Below are 21,048 nucleotides of genomic sequence, written 5' to 3'. Positions count from 1 at the left end.
TGAGTAGCTGGGATCACAGGCATGCGCCACCACGCCCAGCTAATTTTGTATTTTTAGTAGAGATGGGTTTTTCCATGTTGGTCAGGCTGGCCTTGAACTCTTGACCTCAGGTGATCCGTCCGCCTCGGCCTTCCAAAGTGCTGGGATTACAGGCGTGAGCCACCGCGCCTGGCCGGAAGAAGCTCTTTTAAGACAGACCTAGCCTGGGCAACATGGCGAAACCCCGTCTCGATAAATACAAAAAATTAGCCGGGCGTGCTGGCTGGTGCCTTTGGTTCCAGCTACGAAGGAGGCTGAGGCTGGAGAATCGCTGGAGCCGTGAAGAAAAAAAAAAAAAAAAAAAAAAAAAAAAAAAAGGAAAGAAAAAGACTGACTCAGTGCTGGTACACAACCATGCGTTGAAAGAATGGGCAAATGAAGCAACTTTTAAAAATTTTTGAATGGTTAAATTTTTTTTATAAGCATAGCTCTAGGAAGGAGGGAGGTCAGTGAAATCAAACTGTCGACAAGTTTAAAGTAACTGGCGAGACACTGGGAAACTAGATAGTGAAGCATCCACTTTTAACCTGTCACTATTTGAAATAAAGTTATCAGGGATAGCCGCGCACGGTGGCTCACGCCTGTCATCCCAGCACTTTGGGAGGCCGAGGCGAGCGGATCCCGAGATCAAAAGATCTAGACCATCCTGGCTAACACGGTGAAACCCAGTCTCTACTAAAAATACAAAAAATTAGCCGGGCGTGGTGGCAGGTGCCTTTAGTCCCAGCTACTCGGGAGGCTGAGGCAGGAGAATGGCGTGAACCCGGGCGGAGCTTGCAGTGAGCTGAGATCCGGCCACTGCACTCCAGCCTGGGCGACAGAGCGAGACTCCGTCTCAAAAAGAAAAAAAGAAAAAAAAGTAAACTTATCAGGGATAAAGAGAGAACCCTTTATAACAAAAAGGGGTCAATTCTCCAAGAAAACAACACCCCCCCCAAAAGAAAAGCCATAATCTATCACTATTTGATTAATAACTTTTCCCAAACCATCAGGAATTTTAGTCAAATTGGGTACCTATTTGGGTAACGTTTTTTTCCTAGCAAAGTTTATCATTAGCCAATATTACGTTTTTAGTTCAGATATGGAATAGGTATCTCAAATTTAATATGACTCCAGTTCCCAAACCTTGCCCCTTTATTTCAGTTAAACATGATCCTGTTTGCTCAAACTTAATACAAACCTAGATGTCTCCATTTTTCTCTGATTTCTCTCTGTCATCCCTGGAATTTGAGACCAGCTTGGCCAACATAGTGAAACCCCGTCTCTACTAAAAATACAAAAATTAGTCAGGCGTGGTGGCCCATGCCTGTAATCCCAGCTACTTGGGAGGCTGAGGCAGATAATTGCTTGAACCCAGGAGGGTGGAGGTTGCGGTGAGCTGAGATGGCGCCACTGCACTCTAGCCTGGGTGTGACCCACCGCGCCGGGCCTTATGATTCTATTTATATGAAATGTCCAGAGACGGAGTTTCGTCATTTTTACCAGGGTGGTCTCAAACTCCTGACCTCAGGTGATCCACCCGCCTTGGCCTCCCAAAGTGCTGGGATTACAGATGTGAGCCACCGCGCCCGAACTTTTTTTTTTTTTTTTTTTTTTAAGGAACAGGGTTCTCACTATTTTGCTCAGGCTGGCCTTGAACTCCTGGGCTGATGCAACCCTCCAGCCTCAGCCTTCCAAAGTGCTGGAATTACAGGCAGGAGCCACTGCCCAGCTTCCTAAGCATGTTTTCAGGGTTCATTCATGTTGTAGCATGTATCAGTACTTTTCTCCTTTTTATGACTGAATAAAAGTCCATTGTATGGACTTTTTATTTTGAGACGATCAAGCGATTCTTCTGCCTCAACCTCCAGAGTAGCTGGGATTACAGGCATGTGCCACCATGCCCAGCTAATTTTGTATTTTTAGTAGAGACGGGGTTTCTCCATGTTGGTCAGGCTGGTCTGAAACTCCTGACCTCAGGTGATCCGCCCGCCTTGGCCTCCCAAAGTGCTGGCATTACCAGGCATGAGCCACCACGCCTGGCCCTTTGCCCATATTAATTTTTTTATTTTTTCTTGCTCTGTCAGTCATCCAGGCTGGAGTGCAGTGGCATGATCTTGGCTCACTGCAACCTCTGCCTTCTGGATTCAAGCGATCCCGTGCTTCATCCTCCTCAATAGCTGGGATCACAGGAGCGTGCCACCACACCTGGCTAATTTTTGTGTGTGGTTTTTTTAGTAGAGTCAGGGTTTCGCCATGTTGGCCAGACTGGTCTCGAACTCCTGACCTCAGGTGATCCACCCGCCTCAGCCTCCCAAAGTGCTGGGATTACGGGGGTAAGCCACCATGCCTGGCCCTTTGCCCATTTTTAAATTGAAGTGTCTTTTTGTTGTTGAGTTGTAAGAATTCTTTGTATATGTCTGATTCCTTTTATTAGATACACTATTGGGAAATATTTTTTCCCATTCTACGGGTTGTCTTTTATTTCCTTAATAGTTTCCTTTGATGCACAAAAGTTAATTTTGATGAAGTCCCAAATAATCAATTTTTTTCTTTTGTGGCTCATGCTTTTAGTGTCACATCTAAGAATCATCAGATCAAAGGTCATAAAGATGTATGTACACCCAGGTTTTTGTTTTCTTCTAAGAGTTTTAGTTTTGGCTTTTTTTTTTCCCCCAGAGACAAGGTCTCGCTCTGTCCCCCATGCTGGAGTGCATTGATGCGATCTGGCTCACTGCAGCCTCGAACTCTTGGGCTCAAGGAATCCTCCCACCTTGACCTCCCAAAGGAGTGGGATTGCAGGTGTGAGACACTGTGCCCAACCAGTTTTAGCTGTTATATTTAGGTCTTTGATCCATTTGAGTTAATTTTTATATGTGGTGTAAGAGTCCTACACATGCTTTTGCATGTGGTTATCCAGTTGTCCCAGCACCATTTACTGGAAAAATCTTTTCTTTTTTAAATGGTCAAAGAAACCCACAACTTTTTTCTTTGAATGGTCTTGACAGTGTTGTGTGTATCTTCCCTGGATCGTGATTCAAACAAATAAAAAGAACCAAATACTGATTACTGAAATGAAAAAATACAAGAATTGGCTGGGCGTGATGGCTCACACCTGTAATACCAACACTTTGGGAAGCCAAGGTGGGCAGATTGCTTGAGCCCAGGTATTTGAGAGTTTGAGACCAGTCTGGGCAACATGGTAAAACCCCATTTCTACAAAAAATACAAAAATTAGCCAGGCATGGTGGCATGTGCCTGTAGTCCCAGCTGTTTGAGGCTGAAGTGAGAGGATCATTTGAACCCAGGGAGGTTGAGGCTGCAGTGACCCATGATTATGCCACTGCACTCTAACCTGGGCAACAGATTGAGACCCTCGTCTCAAAAAAAGAAAAGAAAAATACAACCACCAAAATTTAAAACCTAATGGATAGGTTAAACAGTTGGAAGTAGTGAATTAAAAAATAAGTCAGGGCCGGTCATAGTGGCTCATGCCTGTAATCCCAGCCCTTTGGGAGGCTGAGGCAGGTGGATCACAAGGTCAGGAGTTCAAGACCAGCCTGGCCAACATGGTGAAACCCTGTCTCTACTAAAAATACAAAAATTAGCCAGGCGTGGTGGTACATGCCTGTAATCCCAGCTACTCGGGAGGCTGAGGCAGATAAATTGCTTGAACCCAGGAGGCGGAGGTTGCAGTGAGTGGAGATCGTGCCACTTCACTCCAGCCTGGGCATCAGAGCAAGACTGTCTCAAAAATAAAAATAAATAAATAAATAAATAAAAAATAAGTCAGAAAAAATTGAGAATGCAGGGACAAAAAAAAAAAAAAAAAAAAAAAGACGAGAAGACATAGAAGAGTGGAAATGTCTATTATACATTATGCATTTAATCAGAGTTCCAAAAGGTGGCAGACAAAACGTTTGAAACGATAATGGCTAGCAAGTATTCAGAAGTGAAGAAAGCTACTGATCCAGTTTTTTGTTTTTGTTTTTTTTTTTTTTTTTGAGACAGAGTCTCGCTTTGTTGCTCAGGCTGGAGTGCAATGGCGTAGTCTCAGCTCACTGCAACCTCTGCTTCCCGGGTTCAAGCGATTCTCCTGCCTCAGCCCCCCAAGTAGCTGGGACTACAGGTGCGTGCCACCATACCCAGCTGATTTTTGTATTTTTAGTAGAGATGGGGGTTCAGTATGTTGGCCAGTCTGGTCTTGAACTCCTGACTTTGCGATCTGCCTGCCTCAGCCTCCCAAAGTGCTGGGATTACAGGCGTGAATCACTGCGCCTGGCTTTTTTTTGTTGTTGTTGGAGACGGAGTCTCATTCTGTCGCCCAGGCTAGAATGCAGTGGCATGATCTCGGCTCACTGCCACCTCTGCTTCCCAGGTTCAAACAATTCTCCAGCCTCAGCTTTCTGAGTAGCTGGGATTACAGGCAGGCGCCTGTTATTTTTTAATTTTTTAGTAGAGGTGGGGGTTTCATCATATTGGCCAGGCTGGTCTGGAACTCCTGGCCTCGTGATCCGCCCGCCTCGGCCTCCCAAAGTGCTGCGATTATAGCGGTGAGCCACTGCGCCCAGCCCTGATCCACAGTTTTAAGAATCTTAAATAGGATAAATTCAGATACCCATACCTAGGAACATCTTAGTTAATACAGATGGAACAAGGTTAGCCTGAAGGTAGTAACTGTTGAAGCTGTGTGATGGATTCACTCATGGAGTTCATTAGGCTGTTATCTAATTTTGTAAATGATTAAAGATTTGCATAATGAAGTTTTTCAAAAGAGTAAGGATGAAATAAAGATCCTTTTTTTCTGACAGAAACTGTCACCCCCAAAGCTGGCTGTAATTGAGTTATTGCTCTTCATTGGTCTCTGGGCCCTTCACATGTCATCTTAGGGTCAGAGAACCACAGCTTCACACTTATCATTACAGGATGAAGGTACTGCTGCAGGACTACTTAGTACTGCTGCAGGACTACTTAATATCTTAAGTAAAGTACCAAACGCCAGGGACTATACTCACAGAAGCATTTCCCTTCTGAGAAACAGTGATGGGACTGTAGCAAAGTGGTTGCAATCCACACCTTCAAAGAGTAACACTCAGGCAGGGTGCGGTGGCTCCCGCCTGTAATCCTAGCACTTTGGGAGGCCGAGGTGGGTGGATCACTTGAGGTCAGGAATTTGAGACCAGCCTGGAAAACATGGCAAAACCCCATCTCTACTAAAAATACAAAAATTACTCGGGCTTGGTTGCGCATGTCTGTAGTTCCAGCTACTCAGGAGGCTGAGGCAGGAGAATTGCTTTGACCCAGGAGATGGAGGGTGCAGTGAGCTGAGATGTTGCCACTGCACTCCAGGCATGGGAGACAGAATGAAACTCTCTCAAAAAAAAAAAAAAAAAAAAAAAAAAAAAAAAAAAAAGAGTAACAGAAGTCAGAATCTCTATTTGAACATTTTTAGAGGCAACTGACAGGTTAGTTCTGAAATTGAGGATTATTAAACCTAATAAACTCCTGGGTGAGATGGAAAGAACATCAAGATTGAGCTCATAGCAAAGTCTGGAACCAAAAATGTTAGTATATACTGTCAACAAGGAAAGAAATGATAGCAGAGTTCTTTTATTCCAGAAATATTTTAATACAATCGTAGTACAGTTATGAAGTCACATTCAATCCACTGAATATATTCAGGGTATTAATAAAAATATTATACATCTTTATTCACTACCTTAATATAATTAAAGTATTTGGTTCTTATAGATGAGACTAATTACCATATTCATTCATATATGCACTGCTAGTCAAACAACATGGCAATAAATTTATAGATTATGATAGTGGGGGTTCAGTCTTTTTTGATCTGAAGTCTAAGTTTCAAAAGTGAATGTTTTCTTTTTTAAATGCCACAATATTTGAATTCTAGAAATAGGCAACTAATTTAAGGCAAGATACTGAAACTTTTATACAACTTTAATTTGAAAAAAGAAATCAAAGATCATACATGCCTTAACATTTAGATACCTATAGATTCATATAAAGGCAGTAATAAAAATATCAGTGCAAGTTCTACATTGGGTTCCTCAGTAGAGAAAATAATAGGTTCTTTGAGTGAACCATTATCTTCAAATCCCAAAACACTGGCAAGAAGAAATAATTCTTCTGATGCAGGACAACATGCAGCATAATTATTTTTAGTCAATAAAGGTGAGTATAAAATATTGTGATTATACATAAAAATTAGTGTCTTGGTCAGTTTGTTAAACTTTTGTTTTTCAGATTTACTTTAATGTCAGCTTTTAAAAAATGCTTAAAAATCCAACTAATTTAAAATTGATTGATAGTAGTAGTGCAAAGAGGCTCCCCTCTTTTTTTATTTTTTGGTATGGGCTGAAGATTAGCATTTCATAAAGAAATAAACTATATGTAAAATGTATGTGTGTTTGAATGAGTAAAGAAGGCACAAAATGAGTTAAATTAAGAGAAAACATTACCACTTATTCTGAACTCTTAACTGTACAGTATTATATATACTTTTAGATATGAATCCAGATTTCTTATAATGGAAGTGACAGGACATTTTTTAGCTCTATTATTTGTGCTAAAAGACACTGTCACAATAGACTGCAAAAAGGCAGTACATGTTGAGTCTAATTAACGATGACCTCTACCAAGACAGTTTTTGTTTGTTTTTAAATTACAGTGGCTAAGTGATAACTGGTGGAATGGAATAAAGTCTCAAAAGCTTAAGTGAAAATTACTAGCACATTTGCATTTGCAAAGGTACTTACACACTTTGAGGAAATGTTAATGATCTGTGGAAAAAGCAAATGGCGGTGCTTTGATCTGCATTTTAATTAACTTATTAAATAGACAACACATTTTAACATAAAAAAAAGACATTCGTATACCATACTCATGGGTTTAACTACATATGGACCATTAGTGTTAGGCACCAAAAATTTCAAGTTTTTCCCCCACCCCGTCCCACTGATATATTATCAACTTTTCTATTTCTTCCCTGTAGGTATCACCATTTACATTAAACATTTGTGCAGTTCATAAAAATTCTGTTCTGGGCAACTGAACTGGCGATTGTCCTTTTTCTCTTGGTATTCTTTATTGCATATTTTGTCAGTTTTCTCACAGCAACCTGACTGGTACAATTTCTATTACCATTTTTAAAGTATCTGAATTTCTACTCTAACCATGAGAGTTATTATTATATATATGTATATATCCAAATTCAAAATTGTGTCTGAAATTAGTAACTCATAAAAATAAATCTTACTCTTTTTTCTTTTTTTTTTTAAGACGGAGTTTCGCTCTTGTCACCCAGGCAGTGACTGAGTTCAAGTGATTCTCCTGCCTTAGCCCTCCGAGTAGCTGGGATTACAGTTGCCCGCCACCACCCACGCCTGGCTAATTTTTGTGTGGAGATGGGGTTTCGCCACATTGGCCAGGCTGGTCTGAAACTCCTGACCTCAGGTGATCCGCCCACCTTGGCCTCCCAAAATGTTGGGATTACAGGCATGAGCCACCGCACCCGGCCGAATCTTATTCTTACTGGTTACTGTAGAATAATTTCAATCCTGTCCCTTATGATTCTGAATCCTATAATATAAAGGAAAATAACTTTTCACGTGAATGTAAAATGTTTACACATGTAAGTAAGACAGTTTACAAGACAAACTGGTCTACGTAGACAAAGGTCTATATTAAAGTTCAATCTGGACCCTAGAATTCTTGTCATGGGCCTCTTGTGAAGAGTCTGCCCTACTCAGGAATGGGCACATGGGTTAACAATTTTCACTTATTTACTGAGGGAGTGGAGTATAGATGTAGGGAGGTGAAATTACCACTCCTGGGAATAAATGTAGGATTTTAATGGAATGATGGAATTTACTGTACAATCACATTGGTGAGTCTTATTCAGGTATTCGGCAACAAAAACGTAAATGAATTAACCATTTAAATAACTAATTCATACATCAGAAGTAAAGGATATTTTGTGGGAAAAACATTAGTACATGTACATAATTTCTTGTCTTTAGTAAGCGGAAAGTGAGTGAAACCTATGTACTAATTATTTATCAAACCAGGAAAAAAATCAGAAATGAAGTGCCAGGGAAGCATATAAAGTTAAGGCACCATTATTTACAACATCAGTGATTGGCACTTATTCTGAAAAAGGCTTTAAAGACATGAATAAAAAGCAGTATTATGTTTTTCCCTACTTCTATAAACTACTTAGTAGTTCTTAACATAGCTATCTATTATTTGTGCTTTGTTTTTCAGCTCCATGAATAGCAGCTGGATTTTATGGTAACATCCTGCATTTTTCCTTTACTTTGGTGTTTGTGAACATTACACAGTGGTAAAGGCTATAAAAGGTGCATAACAGGAAAACACATATGCTCTGTCTCCTTATAGAAAACAATGCAAAATAGGTGGCTGAACTGACACAGTACTGTCTCAAAGTCTTTTTCAGGGATTAGTATATATTAAGTTTAGGGTTTGTAGCATTCTGTATAATGACTTTAAAACAGCAATGGCTTCCAAAAATTCAAAAAGGTTAGTTATGTGACTGTTGGTCCAACAGATGTGTTGAAATGCAGCAAGTATATTTAATTTTATAAGTTCTGTCTAAGTATAAAAATACTGTACAAAATTAACAAGTGTGTGTGTGTCTGTGTGTGCATGTATGCATGCACATTTATAACTGTTCTTGCTTCCAAAGCTCAGCCATTCACTAGTTTACAAGTATGTTGCTGCAGTCAGCTGATACCATTTAACCGTCTCTTTGCTCAAGTTGAAATCTTTCAAAGGCAGGGTTACTCCACCCAAGAAAAAATTTTCCCGCAGAGATTCTGCACTGAGTACACTTAGTTGAAGTTCTCGCTGTCTTAGGGTTTCTTTGCTATATCCACTGTATACAAGCTACAACAAAGGAAAAAAGAAACAGTAAATCACAAATTAAAGTTTGTTTGGTTTCTTGGAACATTTCAAGTGAAAACATGTGACAATATTAGCCAAAGAGTGACCATAATTTTGTAGAGATGGAATTTCATCATGTTGCCCAGGCTGGTCTCAAACTCCTGAGCTCAAGTGATGCACCCACCTCGGCCTCCCAAACTGCTAGAATTATAGGCAGGAGCCACTGCTCCTGGCCTTAAAATGTTTTAAAATTTAAAATCTCAAAACAATGGACACAGAGAGGGGAACAACACACACTGGGGCCTGTTGGGGGATGGGATGGGGGGAAGGAAAGCATTAGGAAAAATAGCTAATGCATGCTGGGCTTAGTACCTAGGTGATGGGTTGACAGGTGTGCAAACCACGATGGTACATTTAACTATGTAACAAACTTGCATATCCTGCTCATGTACCTCAGAACTTAAAAATTAAAATTAAAAAAAAACTCAATAAACCAAGGTAACTTCTAGAAATGATTTTAACTTACCATTTCATTGAATGTCGGATTCCTCGTTTTTCGTGAAATTTTGGTTTTACGTTTGGATGTTTTGTGGTTATCTGGAAGTAGGTATGTTTTGACATATGGATTTGGGTCAGCTCCATCTTCAGTAACCTAAAAAGAAAAACAGTCCCTTAATAGTAATGCTTCCTACCAAGGTAAGGGTTTCCTCTATAACCATCATTCTTTGTAATCACTCACAAGATCTTTGATGTGCATCACCATGATGAAAAGAGTACCATTTCGGTAAGAGATGGATAATTTCACAGCTCCTCCTATTTGGCCTGGAGTAGGACTGAAGGAACCTGCATCTGAAAATACAAATATTTTCATCTTTATTTGTTGTAGTGGTTCAAGCTGCAATAAAAGGATTTTTGCTGTATGTTCAAGACTGTCACATGTGGGGCGGATAGAAGGGAGGGGAAAAAGGAGTAAACAACCTGGTAGGTCATTGATTTATACTTCTTTAGTAATCACATCTATTAGGAAAGTTATATTTATTCAGAAATAGACTGGCTTAGAAAGAATACTCTCCTCCCATTCTCAGACTACAGCTAGTAAGCCTGCTGTCATTCTACCACATTCATTGAGCAGTTACAGACTTGCAGATCATGAGTTACCAATAAAGAGAAAAAAAATAATCTCACCTGCAGACCTAGCTATTCCTTCAGCTTTCTCATCACGAAGTAAAGGGTGGAAGAAAGTACAAACAAGATCACACTAAGAATAAAGAGAAAACAATTCATTAGTTTAAATATTATGTAACACAAAAGGTATAAGATGTTATTACTTCTCATTTAGTAAGGTTACCTCTGCTACATCCGTTGAAGCATTCATCAAACTCTGTAAGTAACTGTTTAACTCAATTTTCCTTTTGGCTGCTACATCTTTTATGTGTGTTCTTCCTAGAACCATCCTATTAGGAAAGCTACAAAAGAACAACAAAAACAAGTGGGATTTGAATAAGTACAATATTTCTTTAGAAATATACTTTTTCTATATATACTTAAAGACAAAGTAGTCTTAATCCATTACAAAGTAATATTTTGTGGCCGGGCGTGGTGACTCATGGCGTTTGGGAGGCCAAGGCAGGTGGATCACTTGAGGTCAGGAGTGTAAAACCAGGTTGGCCAACATGATGAAACCCTATCTCTACTAAAAATACAAAAATTAGCGTGCTGATGCCTATAATCAGATGCCAATAATCCCAGCTACTCGGGAGGCTGAGGCAGAAGAATCACTTGAACCTGGGAAGTAGAAGTTGCAGTGAGCCGAGATTGCTTACACTCCAGCCTGGGTGACAGAGCAAGACTCCATCTCAAAATAAAATAAAATAAGTAATTTTTTGTGATTTCTCTTCAAAGTATTGGAGATGACATAGTTTAGTTACCCATTATCCTTTGATGAGCATTGGTTGAAAAGGTATGTGTTGATTTCCTATACTTATTATTATTAGCTTGGTGCAAAAGTAACTGTGGTTTTTGACATTAAAAGTAATGGCAAAAAACGCAATTACTTTTGCACCTATCTAATACTTATTTTCTACTATTTCTTCTCAAGTTATAATCACTCAAATATTTTATCCAGATCTGATCCCTAAAAAAAAAAAAAATCACTACTCAATCAGCCATAACTATTATATATACACTAGTAAAATCCACAAATAATAACGTAAGGCCTAAGTAAGGTGCTGAAAGGATAATCTTAATTCCACTTATTTTGGTAGCAGTGGAAAAATGAAACTGTACACGGAAACAAACTCTAATACCCACTTCACCTCCTCCTCACTTTTGAAATCTAGTCTGAAGAAAATATGAACAACTTGACACAGGAAATCTACTGGTCATTGAGCTACATTAAAACTGAAGACTCCCAAAGGGTATCTGATACAAAACTAAGATTTTGATTGACAGTCTTGATGGTGTTTGCTACAGTTACTTATTTTTTTTGAGACTGGAGTCTCACTCTGTTGCCCAGGCTGGAGTGCAGTGGCAAGATCTCAGCTCACTGCAAGCTCCACCTCCTGGGTTCACGTCATTCTCCTGCCTCAGTTTCCTGAGTAGCTGGCATTACAGGCGCCTGCCACCACGCCCGGCTAATTTTTTGTATTTTTTAGGAGAAACGGTGTTCATCATGTTAGCCAGAATGGTCTTGATCTCCTGACCTCATGATCTGCCCACCTCGGCCTCCCAAAATGCTGGGATTACAGGCTTGAGCCACTGCACATGGCCATGCTTCAGTTTTTTTTATCAGAGGAGCTCAGTATGGCCCATGATAGATTATTTCTGCACTGATTTAGCATATGACTTTTTTTTTTCTTTTTTTTGAGACAGGGTCTCACTCTGTTGCCCAGGCTGTAGTGCAGTGATGTGATCTTGGCTCACTGCAACCTCAACATCCTGGTATCTATCAATCCTCTCACTTCAGCCTCCCGAGTAGCTGGGACTTCAGACATGTGCCACCAGCCCAGCTAATTTTTGTGTGTTTTATAGAGATGGGGTTTCGCCATGGTGCCCAGGCCAGTCTCGAACTCCTGGACTCAAGCTATCTCCCCACCTCTAACTCCCAAAGTGCTGGGATTATAAGTGTGTGAGCCACTATGCGTGGCCGCATATGACTTTTTTCAAAACCAAGATACCAAATTACTATCTTGTGTTGCTTACTATGGTAGAGACAGCAAAGTTAAAGCTCAACAAAAGTTAGAAGTCTAGAAAATCTCATATTTTAACATCCTGATCATTTATTCATTCAACAAAAACTTATAGTTCCTTGTTTATGTCTACTTTTGTATTAGGTCCTTGTGATACAAAGGAAAATAAGCCACACATGGCTGATAATATCTTACTAAGTGTTAACACAAAGCTTTCCACCTACATTTGATAACAAGTTGTTTCCTACAAAAAGGATTAATGTACAAGGATGGATACATACCCTGGTAACTTCCAAAGTGGAAAAATAATACTGAGCTTATTGTGAAGTTCCTGAAATTCGTCAAATGTTCGGAAGACAAATGATGGTTCAATCTGCCCTTCCCTCAAAATTCGGACTACATAAATCTGAAAAGAAATCACACCATAAACACATAAAATTTATATTTAAAACCTTTCTAGGCCGGGCACGGTGGCTCATGCCTGTAATCCCAGCACTTTGGGAGGCCAAGGTGGGTGGATCAGCTGAGGTCAGGAGTTTGAGACCAGCCTGGCCAACATAGTAAAAGCACGCATGTCTCTACTAAAAATACAAAAATTAGCTGGGCATGGTGGTGCGTGCCTGTAATCCCAGCTACTTGGGAGGCTGAGGCAGGCAAATCGCTTGAACCTAGGAGGGAGAGGTTGCAGTGAACCGAGATGGCACCACTGTACTCTAGCCTGAGCAACAGAGTGAGACTCCGTGTCAAAAAAACAAAAAAAAAACACTTCTTTCCTATATTGATCTTAACTAAAAGACCAAGAAGCAATAAAACCTCCTTTCCTGACAGAAAAGAAATTTATAGCTTAATTTTTCTATGTAGTTCAAGTACTTTTATCTTGGTAATATATATGTCAACAATAGGAAAAAGCAAATACAAGTCATTGTATTTATAGCACATCTAATTACATTTTAAGAGTGATCATAACCATCCTAAGATATATAAACTAGAACTTAAAAGTGTAAGCTAGGCACAGTTGCTCATGCCTATAATCCTAGCACTTTGAGGGGCCAAGGTGAGAGGATCACTTCAGCCCTGGAGTTAGAGACCAGCCTGTGCAACATAGTAAGGTTCTGTTTCTATAAAAAAAATATAAAAATTAGCCAGCTGTGGTGGCACATGCCTGTAGCCCCAGCTACTTGTATAGCTAACGTGGGAGGATCAACTCAGCCCAGGTGTCAAGGCTACAGTGAGCCAAGCCAGCCAAATGAGCCAAGATTGCATCACTGCACTCCAGCAAGGGTAACGGATCGAGACCGTTTCTCAAAAAGTAAAAATAAAAATAGTCCAGGTGGCCAGGCGCAGTGGTTCATGCCTGTAATCCCAGCACTCTGGGAGGCCGAGGCGGGTGGATCATGAGGTCAGGAGATTGAGACCATCCTGGCTAACACGGTGAAACTCCGTTTCTACTAAAAAAAAAAAAAAAAAAAAAAAGTTAGTCGGGACGTGGTGACGGGCGCCTGTAGTCCCGCTACTTGGGAGGCTGAGGCAGGAGAATAGCGTGAACCCGGGAGGCAGAGCTTGCAGTTAGCTGAGATCGCACCTCTGCACTCAAGCCTGGGCGACAGAGTAAGACTCCGTTGCAAAAATAAATAAATAAATAATAAATAAATAAATAAATAAAATAGTCCAGGCATGGTGGCTCACGCCTGTAATCTCAGAACTTTGGGAGGCTGAAATGAGTGGATCACTTAGAGCCAGGAATTCACCTGGCCATGTGCCTGGGCAACATGGCGAAACCCCACCTCTACTAAAAATACAAAAATTAGCTGGGTAGCCTGTAGTCCCAGCTAGCTACTCAGGAGCTGAGGCATGAGAATTGCTTGAACCTGGGAGGCACCGGTTTCAGGAGCCGAGATCGTGCCATTGCACGCCAGCCTGGGCAACAGAGTGAGACTCTGTCTCAAAATAAAATAAAATATAAATAAATAAATAGTTTTAAAAAAAGGCAAAAGGTTTACGGGGGGAGCGGTGGTGAAGGAAAACTTATTTTGCTGGCTATTTAAACTTTTTTTATTTTTGATACAGCGTCTTGCTCTGTTACCCAGGCTGGAGTACAATGGCATAATATTGGCTCACTGCAACCTCTGTCTCCCGGGTTCAAGCGATTCTCCTGCCTCAGCCTCCCAAGTAGCTGGGACTACAGGCACATGCCACCACACCCAGCTAATTTTCATATTTTTAGTAGAGATGGGGTTTCACCATGTTGGCCAGACTGCTCTCGAACTCCTGACCTAAGGTATTCACCTGCCTCGGGCTCCTAAAGTACTGGGATTATAGGCGTGAGCCATTGCACCCGGACTTTTATAAAGTTACAGTACTTTAAAGAATATAATACTGGTGCCAAGTAGGATCTATCTATAGAAGGCCAGAAACAAATTTGGAGATACATATATATAAACTTAAAGGTAGTAGTATATATTGGGGAGAGAATGGATTATGCAATAAAATGGTGTTAAGATAACTTAATAAACATACGAAAAGATACTAAAATTTATTAACAGAATAGATGAAAATTAAAACAGTAAAATACCTTTTTAAGATTATCAATTTGCCAAAAATTTTAAAACTGGCAGTTCTGGAAAGTATTGTCTAACAAAAAAGTTAGCACAAGGGTGAAAAGTAACAAAAAAGATAACGCTTATAGTCTCGAAGGGGAAAAAGCACGCTGAAGTTCCTGTTTCTGTTCAAAGACAACGTGTGTGTGTTTTGTATCAGAGACTGGCATAGGAACTTTGACTTTTTACTTTGTATACTTCTGTATTGATTGAATTTGTACAACAAGCACACTTTACCTTTGAAATGTAAAAAAAACTGAAGAATGAACAAAAAAACCAAATAAATAAAAATTTAAAAATTGAAGAATGAGAAAAAGCAGAATTGCATCATTCTTATAGCCTTGTCTCTAAAAGACAGAATATCACTCCATCCTTATTGTTTGAAGTAAATATAGCAAGAATTAAATACAAAAAAGTTAGGGATGCTTCAAGTACATTTACTTATTTATGGACCATTCATGGAAGAAAGCAGCATGAATAGAACAAATGCTTGGAACTTTAGCAGAGTCAGCAAAGGAAGTAGAAAGGACAACAATAATACATGCATGATTGTTTATAAATATTGAAATCAAACTTACATAATGTTTATCTGGGTTGTATTTCTTATGATATGTGAAAACAGAGACTTCCTTGATTCGACCATCTTGTCTAAAGGAGTATGTTTTAGGTGAAAATGAAAGGATGGGCTCATCATTAGAAGGAAGACCAGAAAAACGAAGCTGAGCAAGGTTATGAATGAAGAAGTTAAACTTTGTGGCAATGCTTCCCAAACTTGATTCAATAAGCCTACAAAGTAATCAGAAAATTTGTTAACAGTAAATGAGAACACATGGTATATTCTTTCAACGTAATAAATGACAAAAACCACTTTCGTTTCTTTAAAAATATTAAGCAGATTGTCACTTTGCCAAGGATTCCCTTTGTTCTATAGGCCAAAGATTTGTTAAAATACATCTCACCCCAACAAAATAATTTAGCCCAAGAAAGAATTCATGCTTGGTTTTCTTGAACCCTGTAGGATCCCCAAGACTAATTAAAGAGCTATTATTGATAGATGACGATTGGTATAATGCTAAAAATATGTCTTTATTAATTTATTCCCTTTTAATAAAGGAGAAAGATGACAAATAGGTGGGAAAGAAAGTAATCCAAGGGCCGGGAACGGTGGCTCACGCCTATAATCCCAGCACTTTGGGAGGCCGAGGGGAGCGGATCACTTGAGGCCAGAAGTTCGCGACCAGCCTGGCCAACATGGCAAAACCCTGTCTCTACTAAAAACAGAAAAATTAGCCAGGTGTGGTGGTGCGCGCCTATAATCCCAGCTACTCGAGAGGCTGAGGCAGGAGAATTGCTTGAACCCAAGAGGCAAGAGGTTGCAGTGGGCTAAGATTGCGCCACTGTACTGCAGACTGGGTGGTGGAATGAGATTGTCTCCAAAAAAAAAAAAAACCCACAAAAACAAAGTAATCCAAATTTTAAAAATCCTCTCCTATCGAACAGTAGAATTGTAGAATTCCATGTCAGACTCCTTCAGGTAATCATATTTTCATTCAGTTGGAAAAAGAAGTTTTGACAGGATGGAGAGTTTGGAAAGTAGGTCTGGAAAGAACATTTTAGGCAAGCAAAGGAAACAAGTCTCAAAAACAAGGTTAAGGAAGCTAGAAAGAAGAAGGATATTCAAAAAGAGAAGTGAGAGAATCTCAAACACCGGCTTTTACCCCACTATGGACTGAATGTTTGTGTTCCCTCAAATTCATATATTGAAGCCCCAACCAACACTGCAACTGTATTTAGAGATAGGGCCTTTATGGAAGTAATTAAGGTTAAATGAGGTCATAAACAGTAGAGCCCTAATCCAATAGGAGTGTCCTTCTAAGAAAAGATGAGAGAGCTAGCTCTCCCTACCATGTGAGGACACATTGCGAAGGTGGCCATCTGCAATCTGGCAAGGAAGCCCTCAACAGTAATGTAATCAGCTGGCACCTTGATTTTAGACCTCCTAGACTCCAGAACTGTGAGAAAATAAATATCTGTTGTTTAAGCCACCAGTCTATAGTATTTTGTTATGGAAGTCTGAGCAGGCAGGCGAATACACGCCTGCTTTGTAGTTTTGCCCAGGGGAGCCAATGAATCTCTTTTAAAAAACAAAGCAAAAGAAAACCCATCAATACCGAAATTGTCAGGATTAGTTTAGAAGGCTATACAAAAATCAGCTTCCTTCAATTCATTTCAGCCCAGACTCTTGAGACTAGGGAAGTCCAGTCAGTGTTTTATACCTCTTCTCCACTGAGAGGAAGAAGGCAAGAGAAAAAGGAGAGAAAAGAACATGAGCTCAGGTACCCCTCCTTGCTAAGGTATTGTGATGATGTGGCAGCAGTAGTCAGTAACCAGCCTGATCACCAGACCTTTAGAACATATTTGTCAAGAAGATCTGTTTTTGTTTTTGTTTTTGTTTTGAGACAGAGTTTCGCTTTTGTTGCCCAGGCTAGAGTGCAATGGCGCAATCTCGGCTCACCACAACCTCCATCTCCCAGGTTCAAGCGATTCTCCTGCCTCAGTCTCCTGAGTAGCTGGGATTACAGGCATGCAACACTATGCCCAGCTAATTTTGTATTTTTAGTACAGACTAGATTTCTCCATGTTGGTCAGGATGGTCCTGAACTCCCGACCTCAGGTGATCAGCCCGCTTAGACCTCCCAAAGTGCTGGGATTACAGGCATGAGCCACTGCGCCTGGCCGGAAGATCTGTTTTTAAAGCAATAACAAATTCAAATACCAGTCATTGGTATATGTGTTTCAAGTACTATGCCATATAATAGTTTACTTGGAGCAGTGACCAGGGTTTGCTGGATTAAAAACACCAAAGGTCTCCATGGAAATTGTTAAGACAAAATCCTGAAAAATAGATTAGTACAGATAACATTTTAGAAACAGACTTTAATTAGCTGGGCTTAGTGGTATGTGCCTGTAGTCCCAGGTATTCAGGAGGCTGAGGCAGGAGAATTGCTTGAACCCAGGAAGCAGAGGTTGCAGTGAACTGAGATTGCGCCACTGCACTCTAGCCTGGATGAAACAGCAAGACTCAGTCTCAAAATAAAAAATTAAAAAAGATGGTATATGGCACTGTAGAAAAATGTTTTTATCATTGAAATTACATATTAAATAAACCTTGAGATATTTTGAGACAAATAAGTATATTTTTAAAAATATTATTGCAAATCCTTTGCATTTATTAGCAAATAAACTTTTGACAGCCTACTATGTGCAATTACTGTGAATCAGAATTTGTTCCTATAAATCAGAATTTTGATAAATAGCATTTGTTTAAACTAAGATAAAACAAATCAAAGCAAAATTTTATGTTCCTTCTGCAATACACTTAAATATGCTTTACCTAGTAAAGAAAATTGTAGCTTCTGCATCTGTAGTTTGGGGTTGAAGTGCATCTCTAACATATTTCAAATCCTGAATACTTGTAAGTTCTGGTAACCCTGAAGGAATCATCTGTAGAAGAAAACAAAAAGTTCTGTGAGTTAAATTTTTTAAAAAATGTGTTCCTCACTCCTTCCTGTGGGCTGCTCAAGTAATCAGAACTGAAGCAAACAAAAACAATCAGTCTTGAGGGGTTCATTAGTGTATTGGGGACCTAGGTGATTATCTTACGAATAAGGAAATGGATGCCAAGGAAGTCAAGCAATTTGTTGGTGGTCACACACCCAGTTTATAGAATTAAACCTGTGAGATCCAGATCTCCTTTTGTCTAGGCTCTTTCTTTGGGGAAGGGGGGAGGAAGGGAGCAGGGTCTCACTCTGTTGCCCAGACTAGAGTGCAGTGATGCGATCTTGGCTCACTGCATCCTCTGCCTCCCAGGTTTAAGCAATTCTCATGCCTCAGCCTCCTGAGTAGCTGGATCACAGGTATGCACCACCATGCCCGGCAAACTTTTTTTTTTTTTTGATAGAGATGGGGTTTTGCCATGTTGGCCAAGCTGGTCTCGAACTCCTGACCTCAAGCAATCCGCCTGCCTTAGCCTCCCAAAGTGCTGGGATTACAGGCATGAGCCACTATGCCCGGCCTAGGCCACTGTTTTTACTTTTATAGATTTAGGGCGTACAAGTACAATTTTGGTACATATATGTATCACATAGTGGTAAAGTCTGGGCTTTTAGTGCATCACTTGAATAGTATACATTGTACCCACTAAGTAACTTCTCATCTCCCATCCGCCATCCCCCTTCCTATCCTCCCAAGTCTCCGAGTGTCTATTATTCTACTCTTTATGTCCATGTATACATATCATTTAACTTCCACTTATAAGTGAGAACACACAATATTTAACTTTCTGAGTTATTTCACTTAAGATAATTGTAGCCTTCTGTTTATTACTGTATCAATTTAGTCACAATAATCATAGTGGGTTTGTGTTTTTTACTTTTTACTTAACTATAATATATACCGAGGAAAGTACAGAAATCTTCATTGTACAGCTGAGTGAATGTTCACAATTCATACCCATATTAATACACAAAACATTCATTAGCATCTCAGATGCCTGTCTTGGGGTCCAGTTACTAATACTTCCCATCCCAAGGGGAGCCACTCTACTGACTTATTTTTTGTATTTTATACAAACGGAGTCAGACAGTAGGTCCTCTTGTGTCTGGCTTATTTCACATGGCAGTAAGTTTAAAATATTTGAGCAATAATGTATCTGGCATTTGTGACTACAGCAAATTTTATTCCAAAATCACAAAATAATCTTTTTTAGGTATTGAAACATAGATGCATTAATATAAAACTAATTAAGTGCTTATAAAGAATAGTTACCAGTGAAAGGAGGTTAAGAAAAAGGTTTGTCTGCTTTCTTATCAAGTTGTAGGCCTGACAGCAGAGGTCCACAAACAACTGAAAACGAATGGTGGGCTTTTCACCCCCATTAATGACATATGCCATATCAGAGGTCAGCACAAAAGGAGCCCGATCCCTATTTAAAATGAAAGTACATATAAAATATTATTTACAGCAGATACTCCAATAGTGCTATTACATGATTATTAAACTAAGCTATCTGAGGTACAGCCACTTCTAACTAGGAAACTTAATACCACACTTTTGAATTTCTATAATTCTTTAAAATAACATTTTCAAGAAAGCTATCACATAATAATCTCATTATTTAGAGAGAACTTATGTACGAAATTTCCTTATATATGAAAATAAGGTGATATTTATAAATCCACATACCCAAAGAGAGAACAAACAGTAGTTACAAACATAGAAAACTACTTACTGCTGTTATATACACACGAAACCATTTCTTTCTAAGAGTTACTGCTAACTAGATAAAAAAAATATATATGTACCTTAATTCATTTCAACAAAGTTTAGCTGGGCGTGGTGGCTCAGGCCTGTAATCTCAGCACTTTAGGAGGCTGAGGCGGGTGGATCACGAGGTCAGGAGATCAAGACCATCCTGGCTAACACAGTGAAACCCCATCTCTACTAAAAATACAAAAAAAGAAGCCGGGCATGGTGGCGGGCGCCTGTAGTCCCAGCTACTCCTGCAGGCAGAAGAATGGCGTGAACCCGGGAGGCGGAGCTTGCAGTGAGCCGAGATCGCGCCATTGCACTCCAGCCTGGGCAACAGAGCAAGACTCCTTCTCAAAAAAAACCAAAAAAACAAACAACAACAACGACGAAAAAAAAAAAAAAACAAAGTTTATACACACTTACACACATTCTTGTCTACCAGGTAAGGTCACATCTTTGGGCCTTTTTCATCCCCAGTTATGTTCAAATGGAGCCACAAGGCAAAACGCAGAAGGCAAAAGGCAAAGCTTGAGACAAACATTAATTTGTGAAACAAGAAGTGTCTCATTTCTTTGGCAACAGCAATAATAACATTATACCTTTTGAAGCTGCCAAACATCTGTGCATGTCCCAAAAACTTTCCAAAGTCAATGTGAAACATGTGTCCTGTGCTTCGAAGCATTATATTGTCATTGTGTCGATCACAGATGCCTAAAACATAGGTGGCTACACAGCATCCAGCACAGGAATAGATAAAGTTCTCTGAAGCCTATAAAAAACATATACAATTATTTTAGAAAATGAATTATTTTTAAAGGAGGCAGAATTTATAAGTATTAAAGTAATTTATCACTCTTTAAAAACACTATTGTAATCCACTCTCTCAATAGCATACAAATTGGGATATAGTAATAAAAGCCAATCTTTTCATATTTCAAAAACAAAAACACTCTTCTAAGGCTGGTTACTGCCCCTTCTCTAGCTTTTCTCTTTTAAAAGTCTGGGATCCC

At 39.6% G+C, this 21,048-nt stretch overlaps 1 protein-coding gene across 2 annotated transcripts in view; it reads right to left on the bottom strand.

Moving 5' to 3' along the window:
* Positions 1-5,626: 5,626 nt before the first annotated feature.
* PIK3C2A (phosphatidylinositol-4-phosphate 3-kinase catalytic subunit type 2 alpha) overlaps positions 5,627-21,048 on the bottom strand; it is a 119,107-nt gene continuing 103,685 nt past the window's right edge. For both annotated transcript variants that reach the window (XM_050758943.1, XM_050758942.1), the window contains exons 24-33: positions 20,638-20,807; positions 19,556-19,712; positions 18,123-18,232; positions 15,307-15,514; positions 12,413-12,537; positions 10,292-10,409; positions 10,129-10,201; positions 9,683-9,792; positions 9,470-9,595; positions 5,627-8,946 (exon numbers count right to left, since the gene is read on the bottom strand). In XM_050758943.1, the coding sequence (XP_050614900.1) occupies positions 8,764-8,946; positions 9,470-9,595; positions 9,683-9,792; positions 10,129-10,201; positions 10,292-10,409; positions 12,413-12,537; positions 15,307-15,514; positions 18,123-18,232; positions 19,556-19,712; positions 20,638-20,807 (1,380 nt within the window). In that variant the 3' untranslated portion in view covers positions 5,627-8,763. The remainder of the gene's footprint in view (positions 8,947-9,469; positions 9,596-9,682; positions 9,793-10,128; positions 10,202-10,291; positions 10,410-12,412; positions 12,538-15,306; positions 15,515-18,122; positions 18,233-19,555; positions 19,713-20,637; positions 20,808-21,048) is intronic.

This window comes from Macaca thibetana, chromosome 14, assembly GCF_024542745.1.
Source record: "Macaca thibetana thibetana isolate TM-01 chromosome 14, ASM2454274v1, whole genome shotgun sequence".
NCBI lineage: Eukaryota > Metazoa > Chordata > Mammalia > Primates > Cercopithecidae > Macaca > Macaca thibetana.
This window is presented reverse-complemented; position numbering and strand designations above follow the sequence as displayed.